Here is a 14,621-nt window from a genome sequence, read left to right as displayed (position 1 = left end):
TTATGCTCCTCTGTAATTAGTTTGGGAATGTTTCTTAGGACTTTTTTAATAGCATGCGTTCTATCTATGTTAGGCTCTTGGTGAGCTTGTTTGAAATACCTGAGAAATTCACTTTCAATACCTTCGTGAGTCTCAATCCTTGCTCCCTGCTCATTTTTAATGTGGGATATGTTGTTGTTCATTCTGCGTTGCACTGTGGTTCTGTGAAAGAACTTTGTATTTTTTTCCCCGTCCTTCAGCCACTTTACTCTTGATTTCTGTCGCCACAATGTTTCCTCCTGTTTTGCTCTTGCTAATATTTGAGCTTCAAGTATTTGTTCCTGTTTTGTTAGGTCCTCAGATCTTCCTTCGATTATGATCTTCTGCTGCACATTCTTCATTTCTTGATTAAGGGCTTTCTGAGCTTGAAAAATGTTGCCAAAAGATGTATGATTCCAGTGTTTGATTTCGCCTTTAAGGTGCTTTAGCTTCTGCTGGAACTGAGACATCTTGGAGCCATTAGAGGGAGTAAAGTTGAGCCATGTTGAACTGACTAAGTTATTGAAGTCCGGATGAGACAACCAAAAGGCTTCAAACTGAAACGGACGCCGAATGCTGTTGCCGGGTCGATTCCACTGCAATTCTATTGGCCAGTGATCAGAACCCGATATCGGCAGTATGGAAGCAATGAATTCTCCACCCAAGTGAATTGCGTTATCTGATAATAAAAATCTGTCAAGGCGCGAAGCTATCTGTTGCGATCCTTCTCTTTTGTTGTTCCATGTGAACATGCCATTATTTGAAGGAATATCTATCAGCCAATTATTCTGTATGAAGTCTTTTAGAATGTTCCCATCTCTGTTACCTCTGTTTCTTCCTCCCTTTTTTTCTTCCAGTCTTGCAATCATGTTGAAGTCACCTCCAGAAATCCATAGTGGGTGCAGCCTATTTGAGTTGAGCTCCGATAAGGTGTCCAGGATTTCAGCTTTGTGTATAGTTTCCTGAGGGAAATACACATTAGTCATATGACCATGGATGTTAGTGCCAATTATGTGAAATATTGCTTGGATGAAGTTCTTGTTTGCATGTATGTTGTTAAGCTGGATAACTCGCGCGTCCCAAAGAACTGCAAGGCCGCCCGACGCCCCTTGAGCATCAACAGTTGTTACCATCCCTCCTGGCCAAGCTTTTGCTGCCATTTTTTCCAATACTATCGAGTTACATTTTGTTTCTTGCAAGAAAAGAATATTAGGTTTTTCCTGCATGAGCATATTTTTTAGAAGTCTGCCTTTCCTTGGGCTATTAAGCCCTCTAATGTTCCATGAGATCAGCTTCATTGAGAAGAGTTGGGGTTGACGTTGAAGTACTTAGTCAGCTTAGCGTATCTGCCTGACTCAACTAACACTTCTCCTATTCTGATAGTTCTTTCGAGAGTAGTTTTCCTCCCTCGCTTTTTGCTGTCTTTGGTAATGAACTTTCCATCCCACGGACTACCAATCTGTACCCCAAGAGAGTATTTTTTTTGTGCGCGCGTGAGGACCTCCACCAGGTTGTCAACTTGCCGGTCTGGGATTTTATCAAAATTTTTTGTTTTGCATGCCTGCTCTAGTCCTAGGATATCCAGTTCACCAATGTCGATATTCTCAAGATCTTCCTCCATGAGTTGGGACTCTTGGTAGTCTTCAGTTGTTTCATCTACAGTCTTTGAACTGGGTGCTGGATTATCAACTTCCATTCCTTGAAAACTCCAGGCTGGGATTTTGATTTGGGTATGAGGGATCGATTTGCTGATCTGGCTCTCCCCTGGCAGCGGTGAGGCCTCTTTTTGCTTTTCTTTACTGGTTTCCTTCTCATTTAGAGGTGGGTTTTCGGGCTCTTGAACATCATTACTAGCCAGAGCAGCAAAGCTATTGCTAGTTGAGGGTTTTGACGAGTTAGCTGGAATGGTCCTGGTATTGGCTGCCGACTTCTTGTGACCTCTTCTGCGATTTACCACTTTAGTAAACCCATCAGGAGCAGGTTTGTCTGAGTCCATTTGGGATGGGGGTTTTCTGTTTAGAGGACAGTCCCTGAAGAGATGGCCCAGATCATGACATTTCCTACATCTAAACGGTACATGCTCATAATCTATCAGCTGAATCCATTCAATATCATCATGGAATAGACTTACCGCATCTGGCAGGGCTTGCTTGAGGTCCATGTAGACACAGATTCGGGCGTATGATGTGTATCTGCACAGTTTTGTTTCCTCTGCAACTTTGATGAATTCGCCCAGAGCATTTCCGATTTCTTGCAAGGAATCTTCCTCCCAATATTCCCATGGAAGCGAATACAGCCTTATCCAAACAGGAGCCCAACTGAGATCTTCCTTGTCAGGATTGAAACGTTCAACCCACCCTCTGAGATACAGGCCCGCGGAGTTGAAGAAGTATGGACCTCCGTCCAGAACCCTGTTACGATCTTCCAAGCAGTTAAATATGGCTGTGAAGAAACCTTTTGGCCCTAGTTGCAGAGTAATGTGACCTTTTGGATTCCATTTGGAGTTTATCCAGCCTCTTAGCGCTTTCTCAGTCGGCCAAAGTCCGATGAACTTGCCTATTAACGCGTGATCCCTCATGAACTGTATTCTGGCGTTGATTCGGTGGCTAGGAAATTCCACTTTTGGCCTTTGAGTGGCAACTGGCTTGCATGTGGATGAGCTCACTTTGGGCTGATCCTTCTGAGCTTGATCTTTGTCCTGATGCCCATTGTTGTCCGTATTGTCCCCATTCTGCCTCTCTTCATTGTCGTTAGCTTCAACTGGTTGCTTTTTGCCATCGTCCTTTGGGGGAGGCGCATCGCCCTCCCCCTGAGGGGGCTGCATGATTCCTACGATCGCTTGCAGGAAATGTGAGGCCGCAGATCGACCCAAGGTCTGTCAAGGCTGACCTCTGTCAGGAGGAGACTGCCGTAGCAGGGTTTACAGAAACCCTAGACAGAGCGAAGCCGCGCTCACCATCGTTCCTTCACTAGCAGTTTCCTATAATACCAACATTTTTTTTTTCTGAATAAAGACTAATTCTATTAAGAAAAGAAAAGTATAGTACAATCAAGCTTGCAAGCAAGCGAAGCAGAAAAGCAAGGGAGCCATCGGTGAAAGGCTAACCACCTCGCGCTAAGAGACATTCCATGAAAGGACTAAGTAGACAAAGGAGAACAAAAAGAAAGAACTCGGCTCAGAGAACTACCCCGAGGAGTCATTTCCAGCCACACGACATTTTTTGCCTTTTTTCTTGTTTACTTTGACCCACCCAGAGGAGTTTGGCTGAGCCATGACAATCTGAAGACTATTCTGCATTGGCGGCAGAATCTCCTTGTCAGAATCTGAGGAAGAAGACAAATGAGTACGTTTCTGAGAAAGCTGTGGGTCAGAGGATGCTGCTGGAGCACCCGAGGGAGTGTCCATCGGAATCACATCATTCTTCACATCTGCTACTGTAGCCTCATCATTCTGCAAAACATCTTCAGTTTCCTCCTCCCCCGAGCTAGAGAAATCTAGATCGTACATTGAGCGGGGAGGCTCACAAGGATTCCAACGCTTGGATTTGGGTTTGCGATTTAGATTCTTCTTTTTTTGGAGGAACTGAGAACATGTATTTTGGAGGTGCCCCGTTTGATGGCAATGGTGGCATCTGAAGGCTTTGTTCTCGTAATCTAAGGTTTGAGTCCAATGGAAATCTCCAATCTTGAGATTAATCTGATCCGGTAGTCCTTTACTGATGTCTATTTCTGCACAAAGTCTGCCGTAGGTGTAAAGACCATTTTCCTTTCTTGAGCTGTCTACAGCCAGGTACCGTCCCAAAGATTCTGCAATGGCTATGAAAACAGATGCATGCCATAGATGAGCTGGAAGATTCGGGAGCCTGACCCAAATGGGAAGCTTGGTGATGACTGCTGTAAGAGGGTCAAAATCTGGAAACCAGGGGGTGAGAAAGAGCCCAGCCGCACCCCAGAACCAAGGGCCTTCCATTAAGGCCTTCTGGTAATCTTCATTTGAGTCAAAAACCACAATGAAGAATCCTTTTGAACATAAGTAAATCTTGCTTTTTTTGGTCCAAGTGGAGTGGATCCATTGGTAAATATCTGCTGTGCGAGGCCAAAGCCCATTAAATCTGCAGATGAGTGCCGATTCTTCGAAAATCTGTAAACGATTTTCAATCTCAGGATGAGTGAAATTGAGGGAGGGAATTTCCTCTGATTTATCTACCAAAAAAGGCTTTGGAGCCCCGTTTGGATGGGCTGTTTTCGAAGAAGACTGAGGTTGGGCAGCGTCTTTGCTAGCTGCATCTTTGTAAGAGAAAAAATGGGCAGAGGAGGTCTGCCCAAAAGAACCACCTCTTAAACGAAAAGAAGCCTCGATGGAGGCATCCTTATGAATGCTGTAAAAAGAGAGATGTAGGGGATTCAATAGTTGCTTACCCGTATATAACAATCTGATGAGGGAGGAGGGGATCCCCAGCTGGCATTCCAGTTTTTGCAGTAGATCCTGGACTAGATCTGTTGCTCGAACCCAATGCATCCTTGTCTTTCCCAGTAGTTTGACTTGGATTTGAAATTCCTGAGATTCTTCCAACAGATCTGGCTGAATCAAAAGAGGAACCTCTGCAAGCAAGTCTGGCGAGAATGAGGAGCATATTCGCTGCTTGCTTCCGGCCAGAAGTGCCTTGTCCATACAGTCCTTCTGCGCATGTCCTGTATTCATGGTAGTCCATGAGACCACATTTCTTTCAGTCTTTGCCCAAAACAACTCCAGTACATCGTCCACTCTCCCATTCTTCAGAGAACCAGAAAGCAATGCATTCCAATCAATAGCGTTTCGTTCAGGACTTTTCTCAAACACTTTGTCTGCAAACTCCATTTTCCCCCATTTAACATCGAGTCTCCATGTGAGCGTGTTCAAGATGCCTCGGCACATCTCGGACGTCACCAGATTCCCATCTTTCCTCGCGCTGAACCGCAGATCCGCAGCAACTTGCTGACTGAACCCTGTGGCTGCTCCGGCTGTCAAAGTGACGATATCTCCAGGGGTCTTGACATTAACAGCAGAAGTAAGAAGAGAAGCCAGTTGCCGGCGATCAGCTCCCATGGACACTGCCTTCTCAACGCACTGCGCTGCAACGAGGGCTGCAGCCGATGCCACAGCCATGCTCGTCTTCGACTGTCCCCCATTGTCTTGACAACGCGCCGTTGCAGCCGCTACAGCGGCCACGGCCGCGGCCACTCCTCCCACTGACATGGCGGCCTGTACCTCAGCATTCTGAGCACGGTACTTGTCTTTTTTCTTGCCCTTTTTTCCAGCTTTAACCCGCCATGATTTCTCCGGCTTAACTTGTTTGTTCAGAGACTGTGAAAGAATGTTGTCCATAACCAGCTGCGATGTCTGTGACGAACCCATTTTTTCCCTGTGATTACTTGTTATTCAGAACTGTAGAAATATTACTTTATGCAAAAAAATTACCTATAATACCAACATTATAAATATTGTAAATAAAAATAAAAATTAAATTAAATAAAAAGATTAATGTAATGTAATGTAAACATGTTAACTCGTCAAAATACAATAAAAATAAGGAAATAATAATAAAAATATAAATGGTTCATGCTAAAGAACCTATGTTATTGACTCATGGTACTCATGTGAAATATAGCCTATTTAAAGGGGAAATTAAATCAGCTATATACATTTGAACTCTCTGGTTTTAAGAAGCGTTGAGAGCGATCAAATATTTTGATATGAAAACTTATTTTATAGTAAAAATAGATTTGATCCCTCTTAAAATGGTTGGATAAGTAATTATGATATTATTAATGTATAATAAATTTTAATTTAGTATAAATAGTTTAAGTTTAGTAAAATTTTTGGGTATTTTTTAAGTTAAATTTATCTCGAATTTAATAAAAAATTGTTGAAATTGAGTTGTAAATTAAACACAATTCAAATTACTTGAAATTTTTTCAAAATACCAAATTGATTTATACATTTAAAAGTACTATACTAAACAAAATCACTATCTGACCCAAAAAAAAAATATATTGTCCAATTTCAACCAAAAACTCTAAAAATATAAATTTAAATTTTACCACAAATGTTTTTATGCACGTGCTAGTAAAACTTCAATCATAATATCCCACAATTAAACCAATCAACTCCATGATCAAATTTATCATTTATAATCTTCAACAAATTCAAATTTTCCAAATCCATTGCCACTACTCTACATACATGCTGTGAAGCTGTAAACAAACATGTATCTTTCGGTAATCCAAATGGCGGATGGTGAACGATTAATGTTGGCCATGTGAACATCACCATATGTATCTTTCACTAATCCAAATGGGCGATGGTGAGCGATTAATACGCCATGAAGGTCACGGAATCCGGCGACACGTCACTGTCGGCAGGTATGACTTCGACGGGAAACGCTTCATGGCCATGACAACACATCCCAAGATCGACCCCGAGCCGCGGGGCAACGCCTATTATGTTGCAGCCGTCGTTTATTCATGCCATACGAAGCCTATGAAGCAGTATGCCATATTTTCGGATAACCAGATCGTGGTGGACCCCATGCACATGATTGTCGGCGGCGGCTCTATCATGGGCTGCGACACAGCTAAGGTCCCGCAGCTCGGCGATCTCCCACGCTACGCAATGGACGAGCCCGCGATGAAATGGTTTGAAGTACCGGGCTTCAATTTCTTCCATTCGCTCAAAGCGTGGGACAAGGGAGACGAGATCGTGTTGATTGCCGAGAATTTGTACCCGGTGCAGCACGTTGTGGAGATAACCCATGTCGTCCGTTCCACAGTAGAGAAGGTCCGCATAAATTTGACAAACGGGATTGTATCCAGAGAGCCATTTTCTTCAAAATGTTTGGAGTTGGGCGTTATTTTAGCTTAGTGATCAACCTTTGCGATGACAGGGGATTATTGGAGTTGGGCATTATCTTAGCTTAGATCAACCTTTGCGATGACAGGGCATTATTGTTATGATCACCGAGCAAATCTTTCAATCTTTTATCGTGGAAATAACGTTGGCTTCACTCTGTAACAGGTATGTATATATGTATATATTACTTTTGAGCAATAAACATTTGAATTTAACTTTGTTTCTAACCACAGGTCTGTATGTGAATAGAGAAGGCCGCAGAGTAATCAATCATTGGATGAGTATATATTGAAACTTAAAGTTGTTGTTCAACTTAAAATAAGTTGAAATCCTTTTATATTGCTGTAAATGATTTGTCATTGGATGAGTATATATTGAACTTAAAGTTGTTGTTGAACTTAAAATAAGTTGAAATCCTTTTATACTGCTGTAAATGATTTGTCAGATGATCCTCTTTCTGAGTAGAATACTTTTGTGCAAGCCTCTTCCCTATCTTGACTGTAATTTTTTGTTCTTACTGTCACAACATCACCAATAATATATAACTTTTAATAACCTTTAAAATAGATATTTAATGACTATAACCAATAAATGTGTGCCATGACACCACCCTATGGGGTTTTAGCCCCACTAATTGGGATATGTGACTTCAAACTTGAATAACTCTCAAATCATGAAGAATTACGTGGCGTCTTGCATACCAATAGAAACATCTTGTTGAGGAGAATTTATCTAGAAGGATTTTGACACGAGATTCCATGAATTTCTATGTCATACTGAGTGATAAAAGGCGGGGCAACACTTGGTGTTGCTTGGGTTGACATTAATGACAACCAGTTATCAACAAGTGCATGTAGTATTGCTAACATTTGTTTCTCATAAATAGGTTTGTGTAAATGATTTCCCTTGATTGGACAACTTTCAAAAGAAATGGGTCTTCCTTCTTGCATTAAAATAACACCATTGCCATTTCATGAGGCATCACATTCCACAATAAAGGTTTTTGTGAAGCATGGTGTAGCTAAGAGCGAAGTTTGACACATTGTTTCTTTAATATGTTCAAAGTCATTAGTTGAATCTTCTAGAGTCCAAAAAAATGCATCTTTCTTCAGTGGTGTTGTTATTATCCCATAATTCTTAACAAACTTGAGGATGCCGCGCTTGGATACTTGGACTTGGTTGGTCCACTCGGCTCGGATACTCGGGCTTGGCTACCTGGATCGGAGCAGACAATTTGATCGCTTTGAAATGAATTGACCAAAATGCCTAAGTGGCTCCCTTGGACACCCTACCCATGCCCCAGCCAGTCAGCTACTATTACAATAGCCTTTAGTACACACATATGTTGTGTTCCTGGGGATAATACCATGTCAACCTAAGAAATCTTCGAAGATGCCTTAAGGTTGTGGGTATTTTCCATTCCTTTATGGCTTTAATTTTGTTGTGGTCTAGCTTAACACCCTCATGAGATACAATATGAACCAAATATTACACTTCCTATACCCAAAGAAACATTCGGAGGGTTTTTCAAACAATTGTTTCTCCTCCAATAGTTTGATCACCCTATCAACATGTTGAAAATGATCTTTCCAAGACTTGTTGTAGACTAGTATACGATAAAAAAATACTAACACAAATTTTCTAAGGCTTTGAAAATGGAATTCATCAAATCTTGAAATGTGGAAGGTGCATTAGTAAGACCAAAAGGCATGACCAAAAATTCATAATAACCTTCATGAGTTTTGAATGTTGTTTTCAGAATGTCTTATGTCTTCATTCTAATTTGATGATATCGTGAGTGAAGATCTATCTTGGTGAAGTAAATTGCTCAATATAACTCATCCAACATTTCATTAATGATAGAAACGAGAAATTTATCTTTAATAGTGAAGTTATTGAGCTCTCTATAATGTGGACACATATGCCATGATCCGTCCTTATTTTGCACCAATACTACTAGAGAAGAGAAGGAACTTTTGTTAGGCTGAATTATACCTGCCTCTAACATTTCTGCAACCATACATTCAATTTGACTTTTATGGGCATAGGGATATCTGTAAGGTTTGATGTTTGGAAGAACACTTCCCATAATCAAGTGAATAGCATGGTCGTGATCGAGAATAAGTGGAATTTGTTATTCTTCTCACTTAGGGTCATTTCTAAGAATTAATATAATAACTGTTATTGTAATAGCTTCAAACCTTATTGAATCTACATGATCCTTCAAAAACACAAAACCATATATTTTTCTCAAAATAATTCTCATGAATATATACATATGTATAAACACAATTCTTTTACAAATTTCAATAAATTTAAATAATAAATAAATAATTTATGTTTCGCCCCCAACACAGACATATAGACACATATAAACAAAATTCTTTAACAAATTTCAATAAATAATTTAAATGACTAGTTGATATTTTTTCAATTGAAATTTAAAATGGCTAGTTGATCTTTTTTTTCATTTGCTTTATATATATAATCCAGTTGGCCAATTGATCACTAATTAGCTATCTGGATGTTTTTTATCTTGAAATTTGTAAAAAAAATTGAATCTTTGTATAGTGGAAAAACCTATTATAACTTATTTGTCAAACTAGTAGTAGGGATAAGTGCACTACTCGTTATTCATGAATGTAAGCTAACATTACGGTTATTCAACAAAAACCATGCCACTTGGAATTACCGGTTGGTGATCCATAAGGGGGCAAGATTTCAATCTTGTGAGTTGCCTCTAGGTCTTGGGCCATTAACCTGTTTTCTTACTTCCAAGGAAAACAAGCTCTTAACCAAACATAAACAATTTTAGGACATACTCCAGACCTAGTAAACAAAATTAAATCAATTTTTGTTTGATAGAAAATTTATATTATTTAGATTCATCCAATAGTAATATATGTGACAATTAAAATTGAAATTTCCTTTATTTTTAAGGAATTTATATATTTTTAAAAAATTCAAAATTTATTTTTAAAAAATAAAATTTTAAAATTATATAAAAACTAACTAATTTGAAAATAATTATTTTTCTTCTATAAGGTTAAGTTGGGTATTTAGCATAAATAATTTGGGAAATTCAATGCATTTTTCATAAATATTTAGACGTATTATTGAAAGAAACAAACAAATTCTACAAATATTTGGTATTTTGAAGTTGTTTGGCCATTGGATGTTGGTGAGAATTTAGCTTAGTAATTTGAGTATTTGAGTTTTTTTCAAGTTGTATAGTGACATAAATAACTCTAATTTAATTATTTTATGTTTTGTTTTTTTCTCATATTTTCTCCTCTATTTTACCAGATATGTGGTAGAGATTTGTTGGAATCACAAATTTGAGTTATGAAATATACATAATCCATAATGGTACAAAGGTTTTTAGGGTGTTGAACCTATTTATTTATTAAAAATTACAATCTTAAAGAACAAAAACCCATGATTTTGCTAAAAATATTATTGTTCAATTCTAACAAAAGAATAAAAAATGTAGAATAGTTAGATTACACCATTGTGGAGCACTTTCAAAATATTTCTTTAACACATATTTAGAGAGTTAAATATGTAGATTGATGTTATACCTACCATTTTCTTGTATTTCAATTGCAGGCTTATGGTGCTCGAGGAATCAGATCTGCCATTCATGATGAAGGTCACGGAATCTGGTAACATTGACATTGTCAATCGGTATGACTTTGACAGGAAACTCTTCATGGCCATGACAACACATCCAATGATCGATGCTGAGACGTGAAAGATTTTGGTTTAAATTGATGTGTTGAATGGTTTAAATTGTATCTAATTGCTAAAAATTACTCACCACTTGAATTTCTTTATACCTTACAAGGGTATGAGGGATATGTGTCAAATTGTGAATTAACTACTAGGGGCCATAAAGTGCATAAACTAATAGAAACACTTGAATTTCATTGTACCTTACAAGGGTATGAGGGATATGCGTCAAATTGTGAATTAACTACTAGGGGCCATAAAGCGCATAAACTAATAGAAACACTTGAATTTCATTGTACTCAACATTTTATATGATGCATCTACAACATTTTGTAAAATGTGAACTATATCCATTATCACTTTTCCATCCTCTACAATGTCTTGAATGAAAATTCATTGGATATCAATTTGATGTCTTTACATGATAGATCGGGTTCTTAATTACACAAATGACATTCTTTCTATCGCATTGAATTTTATTTTATTTTATTTTATTTTTATTTTTTTATTTTTTTGTTTTTTTATTTTTTTTTTCAGAACGAAAAAAGCATGATAAGTATTATATTGAAACAATATAAAGATAACAAATAGTACACTTGAATTTCATTGTACTCAACATTTTTTATGATGCATCTACAACATTTTGTAAAATGTGAACTATATCCATTATCACTTTTCCATCCTCTACAATGTCTTGAATGAAAATTCATTGGATATCAATTTGATGTCTTTACATGATAGATCGGGTTCTTAATTACACAAATGACATTCTTTCTATCGCATTGAATTTTTTTTTAATTTTTAATTTTTTTAATTTTTATTTTTATTTTTAATTTATTTTTATTTTTTTTTTATTTTTTATTTTATTTATTTATTTATTTATTTATTTTTTTTCAGAACGAAAAAAGCATGATTGTATTATATTGAGACAATATAAAGATAACAGATAGTACATCATAAAGCTTTTAAAAGCTGAAGAGATTTGAATCAAAAAAGCAATACTAGATGAGATGTCCATCCAGAGCGCAAGCGTTCTGAGCTGTTACACAGCTAACATATACAAGACTTTTAACACAACACATGAGATTTTCTGAAGTATAAACTTGTTGCAGAGATAGTTCGACCATTCATAAACCACACATATTCGAGGAGATTAAACAAAAGGACAAAATAACAGTGCATACCTGGAGAGTATCAAAAAGAGAATTAAGAACCAGGGATGGAGAAATCCTGGATGGAGAAGGATTTCTCGCCAGATATTACCTTCATGTTCCAGGTACCTGTTTCTGATAGAAGACCTTCCTTTGATAAAATATCTGCTTGCTGGTTCTGGGATCTATAAATGTGTTGAATGGAGCATCCTTTCACTATTCCCCATAGATACATGATTCTGTCCATCCAACCTGCAAGGTGTGGGTTTCTGATGTGGCATTTTCCCAGAACATGATCAACCATGATTTTGGAGTCCCCAAAGATTGTAACAAATTGAATATCAAAAAAGATGCAGAAGGCAAGAAGACCCGCTAGAGCCATTGCCTCAGCCATGCAGTTAGAGCCCTTTCCCCCATTCCATGAAATGAGATATTGAAGGTTCTCATCCATTATGATATGAACCCCGCAGCCACAAGAGTTTTGCTGAGCAACACCGTCAAAATACGCTCTCGGGACCCTTGAGTGATTATCTTCTTGCTCATTTCGATTGACATTTTTCCGTTTGTGTTTCTTTGCCGGCAAGGAATCATACATGGATACAATATTTTGTAGAATTGTCGTAAAAGGCTCTTTTCTGGCTTTGAAAATTATGTTGTTTCTCCACTTCCATGTGCACCAAAGAACTATGATAATTATTGGTCTCCATGCATCTTTCTGTTGACTCCACCATTCATAAACTTCTTGCGTGGATGCATGAGTCACAAGAGGGAAACCGAATAAAATTGCCAGTTCATGCCATAATTGTAGAATTTTTTGGCAGTGGAAGAACATGTGATAGTTTCTTTCCTCGGCTGATTCGCACATTAAGCAAAAGCTCGACCTGTGCCAATTTTTTTTTTTTTTATTTATTTTTTTATTTTTTTATTTTTTTTTTTCAGATTTTCCCAAGACAGGTTTTTATTGTGGAAGACCAACCATGAGAAATATGTTAATTTGGGGGGACATCTGGTCTTCCAGAAAATTGATGGAAAAATTGGGCTAGAATGCGTGGTCTTTAAACCAATCAAGTTTGTGTAAATGTCTTTTACACAAACCTGAGCACTTGCATTTGGCACTTTCCAGATAAGAACATCTTCTAGCATAGAACGATGTATTCCACAGCTTCTCAAGCCATCTCTGATTATGTTCCATTGCCTTGCCAAAGACTCAGACATCCCCAGACTGTCAGCCTCTTTCCAAAGAGGGATAGGGCCCTGCCATGCTGCTATGAGTTTATCCCAGGTGAAAAAGCCTTTCCTATGGAAGAAATTTAGGAGTCTTTCAGGAAGAGTTATCTTCTCTCGACCGCACATGAAAGGGTCTATTCCAATGAGAATCCTACTACCAGATTGGAAGTTCCATACCAAATTCCTTAGAAAATAATGCTCAATCTTGCGAAAGCTTAGCCATATAGCTGATCCATACGTGGCTCCGATCCTCCCTAATCTGTACCAATGTGCTATATCTTTGCCGCCCATATATTTCTTCTTTATTGTGATGCTCCAGGGACCCTCTCCATAAATCCCTCTCCATAGTGATTTGCACAAGAGTGCCTTCCCAAAAGTCCTCAAGTCCAATAGTCCCCATCCACCTGAATTCTTCGGCATAGAGATCTTTTCCATTCTAGTAAGATGATATTTTCTCTGTTCTGATTTGCCACCCCATATGAAGTTTGCAGTTATCTTATTCATTTTCTGGATGATACTTGCAGGGAGGAAGAATAAGTGTGCCCAGTATACAGCAAGTTGTGTTAATACTGCTTGTGTTAGAACAATTCTTCCTGCCAATGATAGGCACTTATATTCCCAAGCTGATATCTTTTTATAGTACCTGTCTATTATCCATTGCCAGTCCACTTTAGTGTATCCCTTTGCTTTTAGCTGAAATCCCAGATATTTTAATCCATTCTTGATGGACCGCGTCTCTATCCCAAACAGCACAGATATCCATTCTACTGTTTCCATGTTGACATCATTATGGAAGAGGATGGATTTTGATTTGTTTATTTGAAGACCAGTAGCATTTTGGAATCTTTTTAGAATGTCATGAAGACAAATCCAAGTGATTCTGCATAGCATTGCAAATATGAGCACATCATCTACAAATAAGTTATGCGAGATGTAGTTGTTTCTGCAAATCTTCATAGGCCGGCACCTGTTTTCACTGACTGCTTTGTTAATATGAAGACTTAATGAATTCATTGCCAAGATAAACAAAAGAGGAGATAGGGGACAACCTTGACGCAGTCCTCTTTCTGCTAGAAAATAAGGGGAAGGAATCCCATTTATGATGACAACATAGTTTACTTTCTCCACACATGCCATGATCCAATTTATTATATTAGATTTCAGGCCGATCTTTGCTAATAAGCATCTAATAAATCCCCAATCTAAACAATCATATGCTTTTTGTAGATCAATTTTCAAAATGGCAGCTTCTCTTTTTTTTGAAAGCATGGTGAACAAGCTTTCTTGTGTATTTATATATATATATATATATATATATATATATATATATATATATATATATATATATATATATATGATTTTGAATAAATGGTCAATAAATAAATGGTTAAAATATTCTTTATAAACAAATCATTAATTCAAATTAAAATAATAGAATTATTATAAATTAATGAAAAATATAAATAATATAATAAAATATAAATTAAATTAAATATTATATATATAATATTTTGAATAAATGGTCAATAAAAATAATTATAATAATATCATTATTATAAATTAATTAAAATTAAAATAAATATAATAAAATATAAATTAAATTA

At 37.4% G+C, this 14,621-nt stretch overlaps 1 protein-coding gene across 1 annotated transcript; it reads right to left on the bottom strand.

The window, feature by feature from the left end:
• Window positions 1–4,124: 4,124 nt before the first annotated feature.
• Window positions 4,125–5,413, bottom strand: LOC149255860 (uncharacterized). Its single transcript, XM_089455148.1, has 2 exons — window positions 4,226–5,413; window positions 4,125–4,130 (listed from the first exon to the last, which is right to left on the bottom strand). The coding sequence occupies exons 1-2, from the start codon at window positions 5,411–5,413 to the stop codon at window positions 4,125–4,127; spliced, it is 1,194 nt and encodes a 397-aa protein (XP_089311274.1).
• Between the last annotated feature and the right edge of the window lie 9,208 nt (window positions 5,414–14,621).

This window comes from Pinus tabuliformis, chromosome 7 (genome assembly GCF_031772625.1).
Source record: "Pinus tabuliformis cultivar Carrire ecotype Pingquan chromosome 7, CPIR1, whole genome shotgun sequence".
NCBI classification, from domain to species: domain Eukaryota; kingdom Viridiplantae; phylum Streptophyta; class Pinopsida; order Pinales; family Pinaceae; genus Pinus; species Pinus tabuliformis.
The sequence above is the reverse complement of the archived record's forward strand: the minus strand, read 5'-3'. Positions and strand labels throughout refer to the sequence as shown.

Bases quoted from the DNA above. Each gene is read 5' to 3' on its own strand.
- LOC149255860 (XM_089455148.1), bottom strand. From the start codon at position 5,413: ATGGGTTCGTCACAGACATCGCAGCTGGTTATGGACAACATTCTTTCA.